Source organism: Convolutriloba macropyga, chromosome 8 (genome assembly GCF_964194025.1).
Source record: "Convolutriloba macropyga chromosome 8, txConMacr16.3, whole genome shotgun sequence".
In the NCBI taxonomy this organism is placed as follows: domain Eukaryota; kingdom Metazoa; phylum Xenacoelomorpha; order Acoela; family Convolutidae; genus Convolutriloba; species Convolutriloba macropyga.
Genome location: NC_134475.1, coordinates 59203290 through 59224106, shown reverse-complemented (window position 1 = coordinate 59224106; position 20817 = coordinate 59203290). Strand labels below are relative to the sequence as shown.

Below are 20817 nucleotides of genomic sequence, written 5' to 3'. Positions count from 1 at the left end.
AATTTTTGGTGTTAAGTTTTTGAAAAAACAGATAAATTTTTTTCATAAATGCAGTCTTAAATATTTTTTGACCACTTTTTTGCAAAATGTTTCATTGTTTCGCATGTCGGAATTCTGCTTTTTCTTGTTTTATTCTCTTCAGCAAGTTGGATTTTTGTCTCGCATGACTCGTTGTCTTTTCTATGTCTCGAATGCTGATCAATGAAATGTACTCGTTTTTCTTAATTTTTTTAAATTTGATTTTTAACTTTCAAAAAATCAAGAATTGGTCTTTTTGTTACGGTGTTCTTACGGTGTTGTGTCCATGTTCTTCACATTCTCGTTTGTATCATGCCAGTTTTGTCCTGGCACCTACTTTTATATTCGTTATATTGATTTTTTCGGTTGTTAAAAATTGAATGAATTCAGCTTTTTCTTAGATTTTGGTTTCTTCGGTTTGCAATTGATTTAATTCAAAGTAAGGCAGTACTGCGAGTTTGCTAGAAAGTCTGTTCCAACATTTCTACTTATTACTATTCATTGAAATTTTCTTCCGGGCTTGGTATTGTTTATAGACGATTTTTCGCCTTTGAATATTGTTCTGTTGCTTTTGTTTTTCTATGACTAATTTAATTTTTGAATTAGTATGAAATCATATTGTCTAGCATATATACAACAAGGAAAAATCATGTGATATTTTTGTGTTAATTGCCGTGATTAGAAATCTAATTGTAGTGGTTCTCTGATTCTTATGTTTGAGCACCCTTTTTTGAATAATTTTGACCTTCCTGTCTTTTTTGAAAAGTTTTTATCTGCCGTTTGCTTTCGCGATCTTTTTGATATTAGAATCAATAATTATCTGAGGGCAACTGATGGCCCTGTCAGCTTTGTCAGGTTATCAGTTTTTTGACCATCCTAAAAATTTCAGACTTTTTTAACGTTACCAAACGTTTTCAGTTATAAAATTTTGCTGCATTTTCTTTCTCTTGGTGACGGTGGTTTAAATTTCACCGATTTTTAGATCAGACCCGGGGAGGTAATGAGTTAATGGTTTAATACAAAAGGTAATGGCTTCAGCTTTTTGCGAAGTTTTGGTGATTCGAGTCGCTTCCGGAATTCTTCCGGCTATGTTTTTTTGTTTCGTCGTCTGACGCTCTTTTTTCGTTTTACATTTGTTCACACAGCAAAGCTGAAAAAGTCAAATTTTCTGAATGACTTCTTCCTCTCACTAACGGCATTTGCGCGTGTGACGTCATTTCTCACTCGCTTTAGCGAAAGTTTTTAAGGTTATTTGTGTGATTAGATTTTGATCATACGTGACTTACCTCACTCAATAAAATGACTTTTGCACTTTAAAACTTAGGTTTAATTTGAATTTGTTTAAGGTCAAAGGAACTCATATGTGCAGTAAAGGTCCCTAATAAGAGGCTTCTGTGGAATGAATTTTAACAACCTTTATTGATTTATCGCTGAATGTTTTTTAGCCTATCTTTTTGAGCGGCGTCGATTTTTTTTTTCAATTTAGATCTGTATCTGTTTCTATCTCTATTATATGGCACGCAGGTCTATTCTTTCGCAGCTATTCCGGCAATCTGCCGGCTATGTTCTAGTCTAGTTTATTAATGTTTATTTAATGTTTAATATAAGGTGGACTTATTCCATGTTTTTATAGTCAAATGTGTCGGTCAATGGCATTCAGAGAGAAAGTGAAATAAGGAACTATTTTGCCAACATTTTTTTCGAAATTGCTATGAAATGGAAAAGGTCTCCGAAATGAACAGCGCATTTTGGAAGTGGATAAATAATCTCACGCAAAGTAAACAGTTGTTAGTGAGGTATCATTCTAGCTACACTTTTGCACCGCAAATTCAGGCAAAACTCAAATTGCGAACTGCCCCGAGAATACCCCCTGTACATGTATTGAGTGGACTTAAAGATCCTCTTAGGTCATCTTCAGCTCAAGCAAAAGCAACGTTAAAAATTGTGGTTCCTCTATTATTATCGTGAAGGTCTGCTGCGAAGGATGGAAGCAACTAAAGAACTCAAGAAACAAAGTAAAGTAAAAATCATTTTGAAGGAGGGCGAAGAAACGAGAAAGAAAAAAGATAAACATTTCAATTATTAAATTTTTCGATGCTCCATATTAACTGAGGAGTTCAATATCATGAAACAAATTTAGTGATTGGATTTGCCTCTTAAATTTGGTAATATTAAGACAATAGTTATTCCAGATTCGAGAAGTCTCAGCAATGGTCAACGAAACTCTGGCTTTAGATATCGTAAGCAAACACTTGGTAAAATCATCATTGTAATGCAGTGATCGAGTTTTCAAATCCTCGGAACTAACCGTTGTAGGTAACCGGCTCCAATTCCTAATTGCGAAAAGACTTTGAAAGTTTTCTGGGAATATCGATAACACAAAAAAGACCTTAAATTGATCAGCATCACATTGAACAGAATCAACCATTACTGTGAAATATTTCATAACGATTGAACTCAATGCGCATAACTCGATATTAGAGGCGGGAATTATATGGCACACAAATTAAACAAACTCCATCTCAAAAATTTAGGCGTAGTAGCAAGACCTTCCAGAAACACTAAATACTTAAACAAAAAAATTACTGAGGACATAAAGAAAAAGATGATGGATGGAAAACCTTAGTGTCCCGTTGAGATTTTCATGTCACTAATTGACATAAACGTCATGATTGTCACTGGTTGTTCCTCGCGATAAGGAACTCGATCATCGCAAATCTTAACGCGACACACGTTAACCATTATTTTTGGTTTTGTCACGGTTCTTCATCAGATTAGTCACGAATACAGCCCAAACGTAGACCGTAAATGCAATCAGCGTCTTATCGAGATAACTTTTGAACTCGAAACTTCATTCGAATTCTTTATTTCAACATCTGCCGATATAAAACTTGGTAAAAATTTTCAGAGAGCAGTGCTCCTGTTATGTCAAATGTTTATCACTATTTTAAAGAGGCTTCGGTTGTCTTACGTGCTAGCTATCACACTGTACTGAAATGGGTAGAGATAATTCTTGAATGTTAAAAATAGACTAGATACAGTTTTTTAATTGAATGAGATATAACTTGTCAGATAAGATCATAAGTCTGTCTGTATGAAAAGAAATATTCAAAATGCAATTAAATCAAATATTCTACATTGCGAATCATAATTGAAGATTATCAGTAGTTAGTTTCTAACTTCGTAAAAGGGAACGAACTCGTCGAAAGAGTCGTCAAGATACATAGTACCACCAGTAGACAGCATTGAACAAAACAAAGGCCGTTGGGAACAAACAGCGCGAATATCTGTCAATTATGATCACCCGCTCGCCAGAAGGTATCTCAAAGTTGGACCAAAAATCCCAAATTTTCCTTAAAACAGCACCTGTTGAACCGCGTTGTTTTTGGTGTTGGTCTAAACTATTGGGCCGGAATGGACCCAGAGGCTGGTCCGTGAAGTTGTAGTGGGTAATTGATGGCATTGAGACGTTGTAGCTCTGGGTACAGACCGGCTGGCCCGTTGATCTGGAGTAGAAAACTGAGTTTGATTCTAGTTTCTGCGCATTCTGCTGATTAGCTGCCAGATAGGATCCGAATGTGGAATCGCCCCCCAGTGATGGACTGTGTACCATATATGTGGGCTTGTACACCACTCTTTGGACATTGGGTTGACTGTTGTTGTTTTGAAGAGAGCTGGTCGCTGTGGCGTTCTGGAGTGAATTGGTTCGTCTTTTAACCACAGAGCCATTAGCTGTTAGATATGATTGGTGTGAGTTGGTGACTAATGACGGGGCATTTTGATTTGGTTGGCCGCTAGCGAGACCTCGTCTGTTTAGCTCTGCGCTCCTGTGAATTTCGGGAGGTGGGCTTCCGTACTGAGACATAGATGGTGACATTTGCATTAGGGAGGGATTGGGTGATCCGGGTGCGTTGAGGTTGGTGCTACTTGTGTTGTTATCGTATGAGGGTCTGGGGAGGGTGTTATGGGAGGTGCGGAATGAGTGGACGTATCCTTTGGCAAAGATCTGAGAGGCGGCGGATGTCTTGACGACGGAAGGTGGACTCTGCAATTCATTGCTACTGGAGGAGTTGTTGCCAGTCCACCTCCGGACCTGCAAAAAGGGAAAAATACACAGGAATTACATTATTAAATAAGTAGATAACATATTATAATTAGGGTTTTTTGTCCCCTTTGTATCACCCGCGATTAAGTGTTTTTACGGCCACAGATAACATTATGTTTTGTTAAAGCACGTTATTAGAGAATCGATTAGGCCTGCCCTTATTAGGACTACAGGACAAGACAAACAATAGAATCAAATAAGAACAACAAACATTTTTACATCTAAAAATTAATGTTTAGTTTTTTTGAAAAAATTAATACCCAAGGCAAAATAGCGTCAAAAACATCCTAAACTAAACAAAAATGTACTTCAATATAGAAAAAATAGGCCAGTCCTTAGCAGTACTCAATAAAAAATAATTGAAAGGAACAATAACGGCAAAATTAAAAAAATACGTTTATACTTTTTGAAAACAAATGGCTTCAAATAATGAAAACCATTAGATATCAACTGAAATCTTTAGATTGGCAAATTTTTAGATAGACATTCAAACCTCTATATAAAGGCCTTGATACCTGTCCAGAATATGTTGAACATATACAAAAACACACGACAAATACATTTTGAGAGAAGACGCCGAAGCCGTTAAAAACATAATCCATTCCGTAAAAAACATATAATCAATTGCGCCTTCTTCGAACAAGAGTAGTGTTATATGTGACCACTGAACATTGAGACTACATAGCAATTAGACATAAAACTAAAAGGGCAAAATGAAAAATTGCATGTGTATTTCGGAAATAACTAACTTCAAAGACAAAAGAATCATTAGCTATAAACTGAAATCAATAAAGAGATCTATTTTTTTCTCCGTGCGAAGCCTTTATTCAAGATATGTCATACGTCTACAAAAATAACGACCGATACATACAGAAATAAAAATTTAACTCAATTTTTTTTGCAAAGAAACCCTGTCGAAGCAGTTAAAAGAATCAGAAATGCACTCAAAACATTAGATATTATCAATTGTGCTTCTTTTTAATCACAATAAATGTGATTCGCAACCTGTAATAACTGAGACTGGGCAACAAATAGACAAAAAACAGCGAAGTGCGAAATTTAAAAAGTCAAAATTTTTTTAAAGTCATGAAATCATTAAAAAAAAGTCCTTTGTCCGTCCTTAGGAAGCCGCTAACACCTGTAGTTTTTCTGAATGCTTAATACGATTAAAAAAGAACGACCGTTAAAGACAAAAATGAAAATTTCCATTAAATTCTGCTAGAAAACGGTATCAAAGCCGTTAAAACCAATATCTAATCGCTTTTTGAATGTCATTTTTTAAATGACGGAAATATGGTGTCAGATCTGTCAATAATGCAGCACGAGAAGAACAAGAACCTCAAAGACGGGAAAGTGTCCAAAAATTAAAATTTTGGCATTCTCAAAGATGAAAAACCAATCCTTAAATAGTAAAACCGCTTTAAAACTCTAATCCATTAGAAAGACGATGCAAATTGCTTTTGCGGACTTGCGACTAATAAGCCCTGATTTGAATTGTTCTGTTCTGTACGTAAGATAAAAAATGCATTTTTTAAGAAGACAGCGGCTGATTACACTATGAACTATTATTGACAGTAAAAAAAAACAACAATTAGACCAAAACTAGCCTTGTCATCTGCTATTCGTTAATGGTTTGAAAAACAATGACAGTTACTTAATTTTGGTTTTGTTTTTCCAAATTTATTTCAAACGTGTTTACTCCTAATAAAGAAGGCGATAGATCAATAAATTATTCGTTGGGTCGGGAAAAAACAATTCAGAAGAATATAAATCCCAGATACATAAAACCAACAAAGTTGACGCTATTGACTTGTTCTGGTTCGTTTTCAAGCGGCGACTGAGATGGCAGTGCAACTTTCTCAGCTCTTAAATTTGTTTCTTTTCAGTAATTATCGAAGAAATACCTTTTCCAGGTAAAATAGCGGGCATAAACGGGCAAAGCTATGAGAACTATAACTTGGAGGTCAGTTGCGTTAATCATCAGCAACGTGGCTTGAGCAAAATTGTAGACTAACCTTTGAGTTATGTCTTGAGTTAGTTGAGAAGGAGGCGGTATTTGGGGAGGGCGAGGATCGGAACACCTTCCTTGGCAGGTCAGGTGAGTTGGTGTTGATGGCTGAGGTGGGGGTGGACAGACGAAGGGCTATCATCTCGTCAGGACTGAGTGCCTAATCAATAGAAAGAACACTGGTTCGGCGAACAGAGAAAATGAGTAGAATCAATGGTGACTAGCGGGGGAAAACAGAAAATAGAATTTCCCCAATTTTTTTTTGTCATTTAGTGGCGAATGTGAACAATTTGAAGAAATGCGCTGCAATTTGCTTTTCAGAGCCGCTCTTGGGTCTTTGCCATCCTCGCCTCATTAAAAGTGGATTGGCTACGAAAGTTCTTTCCCAATAAAAGTTGATCAGCTGCAAAAAAGTGGTATCAATATGTGGTATGAACAGAGGTGAACGAAATCTGATTTCATGTCAACTTCTTTTAGCTGTAAAACATCGATACAGTTTATTGCTCTATCTGGTAAACCCAGTTGACCATACCGATCAAAAACGGTCAGTTTTTGACCTCGTTTGGACATTTTCTATCGCTAATTTTAAAAAAGGATCGGTTTTTAGTATATTAATCTGTTTGTACGCTTTTTTAGGAAGCTACCGAATTTGGATGTCTTTGACCGTTTTTTTGGTTGAATTAATTGACAAAACAAGATCTGTGTTAAAAAACACTAATTTCCTACAGGATCATAAAATGATCAAAAATGGTCATCTCCTAAAAATAACGCTCAAAAATATCAATTCCTATATAGAAAAAACGAAAAAAAAACACTCGAGACGGTCAAAAAAATACAAGGGTTTTGACCTTTTTCCCTTAAAAAATCCAATCAAAAACAATTATTTCGCAAAGCGGTTTAATAACGGTGTTATAGCCGAAAAGCGATAGCTGAGGTTAATATTGACCTGCACTTGGCTTTTACAATCCAAAGTATTTGGATTGTATTTGTGAGCTGTCTTTTGTTAAATATCTGTTCACGCATTTTCTAAAATTTTTGCCTCTTTTTTGCTCTGTCTGTCATTGATTCCCAGAAGGTTGTTGTATTATGTATTCGTTGTAAGGAGGCAAAGAGTTAATGTTTTTTACATTTGTTGTTATCTTTAAGAGTTCTTAAAAAAACCTGGCAAAAAAATTTCAAAGTGATTTTTATATTTTTTGTACATTTTGCGCCTATAGGGTCAAGTGTTTCGTTGGCTTTATTAGTATCATGATGCTGTCAGAAAATTGTTTGTCTCTTCATTAGCTCATTCAGTTTCTTCAGCAAAAATGTTATTGGACGGATCTTTAGTTGACCTGATTCTTTGGATTGTAATTCAGGAGTTGTCATGCTATGCTTTTTTTCTGTTCACACTTTTTTATTTGGCTTTTTCACATCAATGAGAAGTCAAATTAGAGTGTTGATTTTAATGATACTAGTGAAGCAGAATTTTTAAAAATACTTTTAAAGGGGAATGAACAGTTGGTGTTTGAGCAATTCATTGGTTTCTGAAAACAAATTTTTTCACGAGGGTCAATTTGACTGCTGTTTTAAGTGTTTCTTCTATTGATGGTAACTATTATGATACATATTTTTACCAAAGGCGCCTGTTTTAAATTGATTCAACTCATTGATTTGCAACTGATACTTTCGTAATTTTTACACTAATTCTTGTCATAAAATGTTATTTAAAATTCAATGTTTGATACTTTTTTTTAGAAAATTATCTCTGTTGTCTTATCACCTAGTATCAATAAACACTGTCTGCTATAAAGTTATAAATGAACCTATTTGTTCTGAACATATTTTAATGAATTATTTTAGTTTTGAGAGTATTTGTTCTTTTTTGCTGTCTTTTCGTTTCATGTCGTTAGGGACAGGTCTCATAGATTGCTTATATCAATAAATTTAATTGATTTAAGTGTTTGAGTTCAAAGCTAATCTTTTCTATGACCTGGGCTTTCATTCTAATCATTCTATTATTATCAAATCTTTGAGATTTTGAGTTTTTACTGCTTAATTTATTTCCTTATCTCTTGGAAATCCTTATCTCCCTGAGTCATCAAGGACCATTGTCAACGGTTGCTTTGGAAGCCTAAATTAAAGAAATTAGTGATCTTGTTTCTTGGCCTTGTATGTTTCTTGGACTTGTTGTCAGCTTTTGCTAATAATTAATAAATGTATCTGATCAGTGAGCTGAGTTCACCGCAATCGTTTTGAAGATTATGACACCTGCTTCAGGAAAAAAACGAATAATTTTATTTTGTTGAGAAAGTTTTTGTTGCCGCCGTTTTTCTTAGTAAGCTTTTAATGACCTTCTAGTGCGGCGTAGTTTTAGTACCAGCTAAAAGTATTTTATCGCTTTTAAAGTTTCACGATATTAGCTGGTGAAAGATTCGGGGTTGTAGTTATATGTTTTCATTAGTTGGCGCCACTGCTTTTTCTGTTTTTTTGCTAATTTTCTATTTGCTAATTTTTTGCTAATTTTCTATTGTTTTTGTCCCTTTTTTGCTTTGTCTTTCAATAATTCTTATAAATTGCTGTAATACGTACCCATTTTAAGGACGCATAGATTCAATAATATCAATAAATTTTTGTTATTTTTATGGGTTCATAAAGCACCGAATCTTGGAAACAAACTGTCTAATTGTTTTTGGGATTCTATTTGTTCATTTTTGCGCATCTGGGGCCATGGTAACTGTTGAATCTCTTAGAATCATCTTTCTGTTAAATATCTATCGTAAGATCATTAGTTAAGTCAATTCATTGAGTTGTTATTCAGGACTTGTGCGGCTATGTTTTTTATTCCGTCGTCATGATTTTTGTTCCGGCCATATGACGTCACAATCTCTTCAAATCTCGTTTTGTTCATTCGTCCATGCAATTTCAACTGCGTCATTTTTTCACTCTGATTGGAAGGAGTTTTTCTTCGTTCACGTGGTTAAGTTTTTGGTCGCTCGTGACTTACACATCACTCTCAAAACAACTTCCTCACTCTTAAATTGCTTTTTCTCATCATTAAAGCTACACGATAAGGTAAAATGAAAGTGTGTCACTCTAAATTAAGGGTATTTGAAGGAAAGTAATAGAAAAATCACTATGTTAAAGAGATTTTTAATCAAAATATATCTCAGCACTTAAATAGAATGTTTCTTTTTTTGGTCTGTTACTTCTGCTATCATTTTGAGACCGCAGATCTACGACGCTTTTTACCTAGTTTTTGACAATCTTTTTTGGCAAACTTTCAACAGGGAAAGTTACCATTGCGTATAATTTTAATTCAATAGGACGGCAAGACCACTGATATAGGGGATCTATGGTGTACAAAATTGTTTATGATACCTGATTAGAAACTCATGTAACATTATGTCAACAAATGAACTGTAACGCCGCAAAACTATACGAAGCTAACTCATCTTTGGTGAACAGAACTATCCTCACGCACAATGTCGAAGAAAAACAGTTTGAAAATGCAAAAAGTTCAGGTTAAATCTGATCTTCAATTCTAAATCTAGAAATGACTTCATTGCAATTAACTTGTGAAGTTACAGGCAACAAGTGTTTTGAAAAGGAGCTGTAAAAGTAAAAAAGTGGCTGAAATGATTGTAGAAGTTGAAGCCATTTATGCAAATTCAGCCGATGAGCCCGAAAAGTCAGAAAGGCTTTTTTTTATTTTCTGAATTTTACAGTTCTCGAGAGTATTGCTTATTAAGTGACCAAAAAAACTCCGAGAAACATTCGGAGATTTTCAATTAGAAAATCAGCGGAGGTCTGAAATTAGGCAGTAAAAGTAGATATCATTAACACACATTGAAAATTGGAAGAATACTCACATGATCTTACACGGATCATTAGTTGACTTGATTCTTTGGATTGTATTTCAGGACTTGTCATGCTATGCTTTTTTTCTGTTCACACTTTTTTATTTGGCTTTTTCACATCAATGAGAAGTCAAATTAGAGTGTTGATTTTAATGATACTAGTGAAGCAGAATTTTTAAAAATACTTTTAAAGGGGAATGAACAGTTGGTGTTTGAGCAATTCATTGGTTTCTGAAAACAAATTTTTTCACGAGGGTCAATTTGACTGCTGTTTTAAGTGTTTCTTCTATTGATGGTAACTATTATGATACATATTTTTACCAAAGGCGCCTGTTTTAAATTGATTCAACTCATTGATTTGCAACTGATACTTTCGTAATTTTTACACTAATTCTTGTCATAAAATGTTATTTAAAATTCAATGTTTGATACTTTTTTTAGAAAATTATCTCTGTTGTCTTATCACCTAGTATCAATAAACACTGTCTGCTATAAAGTTATAAATGAACCTATTTGTTCTGAACATATTTTAATGAATTATTTTAGTTTTGAGAGTATTTGTTCTTTTTTGCTGTCTTTTCGTTTCATGTCGTTAGGGACAGGTCTCATAGATTGCTTATATCAATAAATTTAATTGATTTAAGTGTTTGAGTTCAAAGCTAATCTTTTCTATGACCTGGGCTTTCATTCTAATCATTCTATTATTATCAAATCTTTGAGATTTTGAGTTTTTACTGCTTAATTTATTTCCTTATCTCTTGGAAATCCTTATCTCCCTGAGTCATCAAGGACCATTGTCAACGGTTGCTTTGGAAGCCTAAATTAAAGAAATTAGTGATCTTGTTTCTTGGCCTTGTATGTTTCTTGGACTTGTTGTCAGCTTTTGCTAATAATTAATAAATGTATCTGATCAGTGAGCTGAGTTCACCGCAATCGTTTTGAAGATTATGACACCTGCTTCAGGAAAAAAACGAATAATTTTATTTTGTTGAGAAAGTTTTTGTTGCCGCCGTTTTTCTTAGTAAGCTTTTAATGACCTTCTAGTGCGGCGTAGTTTTAGTACCAGCTAAAAGTATTTTATCGCTTTTAAAGTTTCACGATATTAGCTGGTGAAAGATCCGGGGTTGTAGTTATATGTTTTCATTAGTTGGCGCCACTGCTTTTAAAAGTTTTTTGCTAATTTTCTATTGTTTTTGTCCCTTTTTTGCTTTGTCTTTCAATAATTCTTATAAAATTATTGTAATACGTACCCATTTTAAGGACGCATAGATTCAATAATATCAATAAATTTTTGTTATTTTTATGGGTTCATAAAGCACCGAATCTTGGAAACAAACTGTCTAATTGTTTTTGGGATTCTATTTGTTCATTTTTGCGCATCTGGGGCCATGGTAACTGTTGAATCTCTTAGAATCATCTTTCTGTTAAATAACTATCGTAAGATCATTAGTTAAGTCAATTCATTGAGTTGTTATTCAGGACTTGTGCGGCTATGTTTTTTATTCCGTCGTCATGATTTTTGTTCCGGCCATATGACGTCACAATCCCTTCAAATCTCGTTTTTGTTCACTCTTCCATGCAATTTCAACTGCATCATTTTTTCACTCTAAGTAGAAGGAGTTTTTCTTCATTCACGTGATTAAGTTTTTGGTCGCTCGTGACTTACTTATCACTCTCAAAACAACTTCCTCACTCTTAAATTGATTTTTCTCATCATTAAAGCTACGCGATAAGGTAAAATGAGTGTGTGTCACTCTAAATTAAGGTTATTTGACGGAAAGTAATAGAAAAATCACTATGTAATTACTAAGAGATTTTTAATCAAAATATATCTTCTCAGCACTTAAATAGAATGTTTCTTTTTTGGACTGTTACTTCTGCTATCATTTTGAGACCGCAGATCTACGACTCTTTTTGCCTATTTTTTGAGAACTTTTTTGGCAAACTTTCAACTGGGAAAGTTACCATCGCGTATAATTTTAATTCAATAGGACGTCAAGGCCACAGATATAGGGGATCTATGGTGTAAAAAGTTGTTTATTATACCTGATTAGAAACTCGTGTAATACTATGTCAACAAATGAACTGTTACGCCGCAAAACTATAGGAAGCTAATTCATTTTTGGTGAACAGAACTATACTCACGCACAATTTCAAAGAAGAACAGTTTTAAAAATGCAAAAAGTTCAGGTTAAATCTGATCTTCAATTCGAAATCTAAAAATGACTTCATTGCAATTAACTTGTGAAGTTACAGGCAACAAGTACTTTGAAAAGGAGCTGTAAAAGTGAAAAAGTGGCTGGAATGATTGTAGAAGTTGAATACATTTATGCACATTCAGCCGATGAGCCCGAAAAGTCAGAAAGGCATTTTTTAATTTTCTGAATTTTACAGTTCTCGAGAGTATTATTCATTAAGTGACCAAAAAAACTCCGAGAAACATTCGGAGATATTCAGCTAAAAAGATCAGCCGAGGTCTAAAATTAAGCAGTAAAAGAAAAGTAGATATCATTAACACGCATCGGAAATTATTCACATGTTCTTAGCCAGTGTATATAATGCAGAAATAGAAAAAAATTTATTTGCTTGAATGAGCCAAGAGTTTTTAAAGAAACACAATTAATGAAATAAAACATTATGTGCCAGAGAAGAAATGAAAGGCTCTCAGACATAAGTCATGGATTGATAACTCAATTAAAACCTTGCAGCAAAAAAGCAAAAATTTTATAAAAGATACATGCAACAGAAAACAAATGATAATAAAAAGAGTTTTAATAAAATTAGGAATTTGCGAATTTGCTACAAAAAAGAGTGCTCGACAAAATGAGAATTTTTATCGAACGTTTTTAGTCAGGAACGCCAAGCGTACTACCAAAACATTCTTCAATACTATCAAAAGTTTAGGACGAGACTCATAAAAAAACAACAAGCTACTTTAACGCAGAAAGAGACTGAAAATTTCAACAAATTTTTCACCACCATCAGAAAAACGTTAGCTGATAAACTGGTTACAGAAGGAAAAAACAACACAAAAAACACAAGCGTCAATAGCATGTTTCTACACAAAATCAGCGAAAAAGAGCTTTCCGTGGCAATCAGAAACCTGAAAAATAAATACAGCTCAGATTTTGATGGACGCAACAATTTAATACTCAAGAAAATACAGTTTGCTATTGTCCCGACTCTTACATATTTGGTCAACAAATGTTTTGAAAACAGCGCTTTCCCGAACTGCTTAAAGAAAGCCGTAATTATTCCACTGTATAAAAAAAGAGATCCTAAAGTTGCTGAAAATTGCAGACCAATCAGTTTGCTGCCAACAATAGGAAAACTGATTAAAAAATTGGTTCAGAAAAGAATGCTGATTTTTTTTGGAAAAATTCAAACTTCTAAACAAAAATCAATTTGGGTTTAGGCCAAAAGAGTGCACTGTTGAAGCCTTGGTATCTTTTATTGAGAGCGTCAGGCACGATTGGGAGGATGGTATTACAGAAACTAAAGCTGTGTTCATTGATCTCAAAAAAGCTTTTGATACTGTTAAACATAGTATTCTTTTGGACAAACTAAACAACTTGGGATTGAGGGGTCACATGCAAAGTTTTTTGAAATCTTATCTGAGCAAAAGGCAGCAATGTGTAAATTCAGGAAACGTATACTCCAATATTGCGGAAGTCGATTATGGGGTACCACAAGGGTCAGTATTTGGACCACTTATTTTTCTTGTATATATAAACGACATAGATGATTACTGTAGTCAGAACTGTTTGACCTTATACGCTGACGATAGTGTTGTTAAACAAAAAGGGGAATCAAAAACTGAAGTTTTCAGCCAATCTTTGAACCTGGTTAGTGATTACCTCAAAAAAAAACAAACTGACTATGAACTACGAAAAAACTTGTTTTATGAGCATGAAAGCCAGACGGAAAAAATTCAAAGCAACAATTAAAGATGAAAGAAATAAACCTAACACAGAGATCATCACTGAAATACTTAGGTATAGAATTGGATGACAATCTGAATTTCGGCAAAAATATTTAAAAAAACTTTGCTCAAAACTGAACAACTTCTCAGGACTTTTTCAGATCAATTTTAACTGTTAAACAAATGTTATTAACATACAAAGTTTATGTCCAGCCTGTTGTGAGCTATGGCGTACTAGTCTACGGAACAAGTGACAAAACATTAATTTTTCCACTTGAGTCGAAAATAAAACAAATTACACGAATTATTTTTAATAAATCTAAATCATCCTCCACTGGCCTGGAACGCGAATCAAATCACATTTATTCGATTAGAGTCATGCACCTTTTTGAACTGTTAAAAAAATTAGCTGAGACTTTAAGAGCAGAATGCCATATGGAGTGTCTTAAAAACGTAGTTACTCGAAAAGAAATTGAAACACTGTAAGCAAAAAGAATCCAATCAAAGCAACTTAAAACTGCAAACAAAAGCAGCGGCCTAAGTCCTAAAAGATTAGGAGTAAGAATACGAAAATTGCTTAACTTCATTTTAAAATTTTATACTAATTTTGTTTTAGAAGTGCAACGTCTGAGTGCAAGAGAACTTAAGCAATTCTTATCTAGTTTCAGGGACATTTTTTTTCGTAGACGACTTAGAACTGTTTGCTTTGTTTTATTAACAAAAACTCCATAGATCTCATAAAATTCAGAATAAGGTTTTGAGGTTTCCCCCTATTTTCTATTAACATGATATACCACGCATTCACACCTTGCTCATAGTAATGGTACTGGTCATCGCTAGACTAGGAACTTTTGGACTTATTGATGACCTGTCGAGTAGATTTGCTATTTTGGTATATAATTTATGCCATATGTGTTGCAAACAAGTGTACATCCTGCTCGAGAACAATTTAATATTATTATAATCTATCTCATTTTTATAATACGCAATCTTCAGTTTGAGATCCCGCTTACTCAACTTTTAGTGCGCTAAGGCCGGTAAAAAACTAAAACGTAAAAATGAAAAATTGATTGCAATAATTATAAAAATACTACTGGATTTGAATTTAGGCAAATATGTTTAGGCTAAACTTAGTAAACCTTGTATGGGGTCAAATATAGTTTCTACTCAATTATCATAAACACGGATGAGTTTATTTGTAATTGAATTTGTTCTTTGATAAATAAAGCCAATTTTTCAAAATAAATTTATATAAATTTGTCTGTTGATTTCAGCGCATTTATTAACTTATCAGTTCAACTGTTAAACCATAGACTGATTCATGGAACAAAATGTTAGATTTTCAATGAAATCTGACATCATACTAGAACTAATATTCAAGCAAATAAAAATTTCTAGCCAACTTTCATGCAGAATTGAGATTTTCGTTATTGGGATCTTTTCAGTTTCTGTCCCCAGCTTAGCGGGTGCATATTATTTGTGATTTAATCTGTAATGGTATGTGCTATTTACCGGGGAGGGGGAAAACAACGTACTGAGGGAGGGGGGATGGTGTTCGCAACGGAAAAAAAATTTCATGATCGAACATTATTAAAGAAAACTTGATTATTTGAACTGTATTGCTACGTAATAAAAATACAAAAATCGTGTTAATTAAAAATCGGAAGAAAAGGGGTAGTGTCTTACATCTGAGCTTAGCACTTTGCGTATTTTCCTGTTTCCAGGCACCGCTGAGGAAGGAGTCATAGTCTCACTGGGTAAATGTTTAATCTGCATGGATCTGTCATCTGTCATCACGCCTCCCCCTCCTACCCCTCCCACACCCCTGGCACAGGTGGACGACGAAGTGAGAGTGGAATTTGGCATCCGCCTGTGTGGCCCGTTTTTGACAGTCTTGTTGAGACGGTGTTTGATTTTCCAGAAGTTGTAGTTGACGATGGCGTATTCGATTAGGGAGGCAAACACGAACACGAAGCAAGTTAGAAGGTAGATGTCGATGGCCTTGACATAAGAGAATCGAGGGAGGGAGGCACGAGCACTGGTGAAGATTGTCGTCATTGTTAGCACTGTGGTGATTCCTGCAACGCAGCCAATTTTTGAAGGTTGTCAACTTCTCATATTTTTTTGCAAAAATTAGATCAAACTTTATTACACATAAATTGAGCAGCTTTTTCTACTGTAGCATCATCTCATAGGCAAAAATAGTTGAAGTACTCTCAATTTTAAACGTCTGAGGTTCTCTTGTAGTGTAATTCAATCAAAACTCGGAACTATTATATCAACCCCCGATTACCCGTGTTGAGAATTTCGTCGGATTCAAACCTAAGAACCGTCGGGTTTGTCGGTCCAAAACCAATAAAAGCCCTTACTTTTTTGTCGTTTAGATCGGTTTTCGTCGGAATTTAAACGCAAGAATCGTCGGTTTTAGCCGAACTAAAGATCATACAAAAAAGGACAGTCCTTGTCAAGATTCGAACCTACAACCCCAAGATTACTACCTACCTTCTGCTCCGCTTCGCCAGTTCTCACTTAGTTTGCCTGTAATTCTTTTATTTAAAACAACTTGAGACTGGCGATACCGGCAAAAAACGACAATAATCGACACTTCCTACATCAAATACCGAGGATTTCGACAAACTATGCTAATTGACACTTTTTAATTATATTAATGACCGACAATACCGACAAAAACGACGATAATCGATAGTTCCTACATCGAAAACCGACGAAATTGACAAAAATCAACAAAAAACCACGCTTCTTGCGTCAATTTTGTCGCTTTTTTTATCACGGGTGGTGAAAATATAATAACTGTTAAGCCCCCCAGACACTCGTGCTCATTTTTGCATTTTACCGTGCTACATAATAACAATCAAATTGCGGTTGAGGGCATAAAAATTCCCAGGAGACAGATTAGACCTGAAAACCCTTTGATTCCACCTCTCGTATCATTAATTATATTTCCCTGAGCTCTAGTTAATTTAAAGAGCTATTTTCCAAGATAAGATAATGGAATATTCTTGCAGAATAGGGTTGGAGGATGCATCGCCTTAATATATATATATATATATATATATATATATATATATATATATATATATATATATATACATATATACATATATATATATATATATATATATATATATATATATATATATATTCTTGCAAAATCTTGCAAGACAAAGTTTTCTTGCAAATAATTGAAATATGTTTTGAATTGAGCAGTTTCCCCGCTTAATTACTCCAAGATATCAGTAAAGTGCTTTATTGATTATTTGAAGGAAAAAGAAAAATCATAGAATGTATATTTTGTGAGAATTTCTTGCTTAAAATTTACAGAAATCGGACTCCAAAAAATTACAATACAGCCCATTGTTTTGCCATGAAATTTATAGAATGGAGCGAAATCAGATTTCTTCGTTACCCAGCGAGCTTTAGAAGATTCTTATAATTTTATATTTTTTACCAAAATACGGGGCCAAATTTTATCATACATAAATTCAGCCTTTTTTCCAGCACACTTTTAATACTAAATCACAAAGCGTTCCTTGTGTGAGCTAATTAGAGTAGAGTTTGACAGGAACCGCTTGAATGATCTTGCATGACAACGCTTCATCTTGCAAGATCTTGCGATACAACCTTTCATCTTGCAATTTTTTTCATTCTTTTAAGATAAATTTTTTCGCGCAAGGTATTACAAGATATCTTTCTGGACTCAGCTATTTGTTCTTTCTGCTCCGTTGAAAACTTTCAAACACAAGCTGAATTTTTTGAACAAAAAAAGGTAGGATAATAGTAACATCGAGTCTTCTCTATGGTGACACTGAAGATAGGGATCTTCCAGCTGTCAAAATTAAACACAAAAAGTTCGAATCTGATAAACTTAGTCCTATCAAACAAGCCAGAAGAATCTCACTTTCAAGCCGATGCTAATGAATTCATATTACTTTTCATAAACAACCCTTACAACTTTTCTAAATCAAACCAAACGCAGTAAAGCTTTCTTAGATTTTTAGCCGACCAAAATTTAATCTAGCTTTGTTTACTTTTTTGTCTTTTTCGCCTTTCCAGATATGAAAACAATGCTGGAATTGATTTTTACCCAGTGATAATCTCACCCAGTGATATTTCTCAAAATCTCAAAAAAATTCGAAATATGTTCCAAAAAGATTACGAGTGTAATTGTTTCAACAAATTTTGATATTGCTTGACAAGAATTCAAAGTCTCATTGAATTATTTTAAAAATGTTCCCAAGATTTGTTCTTTTAGCAATGTATTTTGCTAGCCCGATTTGGCAGAGAGGTTGACTGTTTTGAATCACCAAAACTTACTTCCAAGTTCAGAACAAAATGCTTGAAATTTATCTATCTTCGAAAATCACCGCCAAGTTTGGCCTATTACTGCATTTTTCAATCGTTATCAGCCGTATAAAAATTTTTCTCAACAGACTTAATTTAATTATGGTACTTTTACTGAGAGGTGCATGCAAAGGGTTTTAAAATTTTCAATGTTTAATTGAAAATTCAAAGCAGCATTTAATCAGTGGCTCTTAAAACTTGTTTAATTTTGCAAGAAAATTTGTAAGTGGTACTCAGAGATTTTAATCAGCTCTTGTTTCAAAAACAACAATTGCATTAACTATCAATGAATTAACACTTTATTTTCGTATACTACTGTTATTAAATCTAAAAAAACTCCTTGGTCATTGGACTACGAGTTTATCATACTTTTTTATCACCATTGTTATTATATAAACAGTGGAGAGATGAAATAGTGCAATAAACTCGTATTGTATTTACAGGAGTTTGCTGTAAGTTTAGCAACTGTTGAGCTCATAACGAGAATTGATCAACGTTACCACACGGTTGATATCACCCTCTCAAAGTTACTCAACAGCTTGGCATCACATCGGAGTTTGATATCTTCTCCATGGAGATAACAACCCCGTGGTCATGCTGATTGGTAACAAAAGGTTTTTAAAACAAACAGTTTTTTAAACACGAGACAAAGTTTATAATTAATTAATTAAAGCATTTTTATTATCAAAAATAGTAAAAAAAAATTTCAAGAAATTGCTTGTTCTAGATAGCCAAAGCACTATTTTCTGTCGATTTGTCTCCAAAATGTGTAAGTATTTTGATTATTTGTTTGATTTTTTCCATTTGATCAGTTTTTTACAGGCCTTAAGTTCTTTTCTGACTAATGGCGTGTCAGTCAGTTCAATTGCCTAATAAAATAATTTCAAATGAGAAACGAGATCCAAGACAACATGTTTGGATGATATCTAAAACCGGAAAAACACGCTGAAAATTCTCAAGGAAAAAGTGTTTTGGTTCTGCGCTATCACAAATTATTTTTTTAAATTCCCTAGCCTCGAGTTAATCTCTAGTATAATCTCAATACAAAAAAAGGAAAAAAACATTACGTATCGTTCACCATTCATAATTTAGGTTCAAACTTTTTTGCAAGAAAAAGTTTTGCCTGATGTACTAGTCACTGCTCATCGGTCAATTTTTAGACTTCAACAATTACCAAAAAATATTAAAATAAAATAAAAAACTATCGGAACAAATCCTTACTTCTTCGAATGGAACATTAAAAAATGCTTCGGTTTAAAACGAATTTTTATTTTAAATTAGCCAACCCTCAACAGTATAGGTTAGCAATAAAGTGTTTTTTCCTTTATAGCCCCCGGTATGATAGTGGTAATAGAGAGAGAGAGGGCTATATGTTATATGACCACTAAGTTGAGGGTTTGGGGTGGGGGTATTGTCAATGTCCAGACTTCCGTGCGTTCATTCGCGTTTCTAGGCCATGTTGTTCTGAACGCACAACGCCACCACCATTGTGTTCTCATTTTGGTCTGGAAACATCAACCATTGGTCTGGGACCCCCGGTATAGTGGGAAAGACCCTACCGTTATGCATCGTTTCAGTGGTAATTCTGTTTTCAAATCCAGGGCTAATATCATCTCGCAAGCAGTTATACAATAAAACCCATATAAAGAATGGCAACACGTCAGAGCAGCATACTTTTCAAATCGCAGCAGAAAAATTTCCAAATCCTTAATTGACCTCTTCAAATTAAAAATTTAGCTCCTGATTATCAGTGACATCTTACATAGAGTATGTTCCCAAATGCATTGTGATTATATTGTTATAAGGTGGTGGTGGTGTTGGTTAGGACGGGAGGGGGGGTTGTATGATGCATGATTTTAGCTGTGAACACACTTCTGAGCTATCTTTGGGTTGTGAACTCAAGATTAGCTGAAGCACCTCTTCAATCTAATCTATTTCCACTGCTTAGTAGGTGCAGAGTCATTCCTAGTTCTGTTCACACAGGGGTTCGACCTTTGGAGTGAAATTGAAAAAAAGAAAGTGAACTAAATCAGCCGCTTTTCCTGTGAAGTTTATGTTCTGCTCTTTCTCTACCCTCTTTTCTTTATTCCTACTATTTTATCCCGTTTTTGACCTCCCCTCCCCAAAACTCACTCGATGGTTCTTGACTTAATTCAAAACAACCATTTAAGAATCTACATTCTGCAGAAAACATTAAACATTCTACAAGATAACAATAAAAATTTTGCATTGATTGTTGAAATAAAATTAATAATGAAAAAAACAATGACAAGCAAATGCAGATCTTCCGCAGCAAATTTCCAAGTAAATTTTTTCCAAGTAAAATTTCCTGATAGTTTTACATTTAGTGTTGGATTGAATAGTTTTTGTCCAGATTCAAACTCAAAAACAAAATAAAAATTCGAGAAAGTATCGAAAGCAAATTCAAAAAACTCAAAAAGTGTTTCTGTACAATAAAAACAAACAATGCTATCTAACTGGGTGGGAGCTTACACGAAGTAATAAGCCTATTCTAAAGATCTTGATCGAACTCTGTCGAAAAGGCCTAAATAGCGATAGTCAC

General features: G+C 34.1%; 1 protein-coding gene across 1 annotated transcript; it reads right to left on the bottom strand.

Moving 5' to 3' along the window:
- Window positions 1-3050: 3050 nt before the first annotated feature.
- Window positions 3051-15990, bottom strand: LOC142344226 (uncharacterized). Its single transcript, XM_075395779.1, has 3 exons — window positions 15579-15990; window positions 6139-6291; window positions 3051-4111 (listed from the first exon to the last, which is right to left on the bottom strand). The coding sequence occupies exons 1-3, from the start codon at window positions 15948-15950 to the stop codon at window positions 3233-3235; spliced, it is 1404 nt and encodes a 467-aa protein (XP_075251894.1). The 5' UTR covers window positions 15951-15990; the 3' UTR covers window positions 3051-3232.
- Between the last annotated feature and the right edge of the window lie 4827 nt (window positions 15991-20817).

Excerpts from the sequence above, each read along its gene's own strand:
- LOC142344226 (XM_075395779.1), bottom strand. The coding sequence starts at position 15,950 with ATGACGACAATCTTCACCAGTGCTCGTGCCTCCCTCCCTCGATTCTCT. Across the intron at positions 6,292-15,578 it reads GCAAAGTGCTAAGCTCAGAT|GCACTCAGTCCTGACGAGAT; the intron begins GTAAGACACTAC and ends TCTATTGATTAG. Across the intron at positions 4,112-6,138 it reads ACTCAAGACATAACTCAAAG|GTCCGGAGGTGGACTGGCAA; the intron begins GTTAGTCTACAA and ends CCCTTTTTGCAG.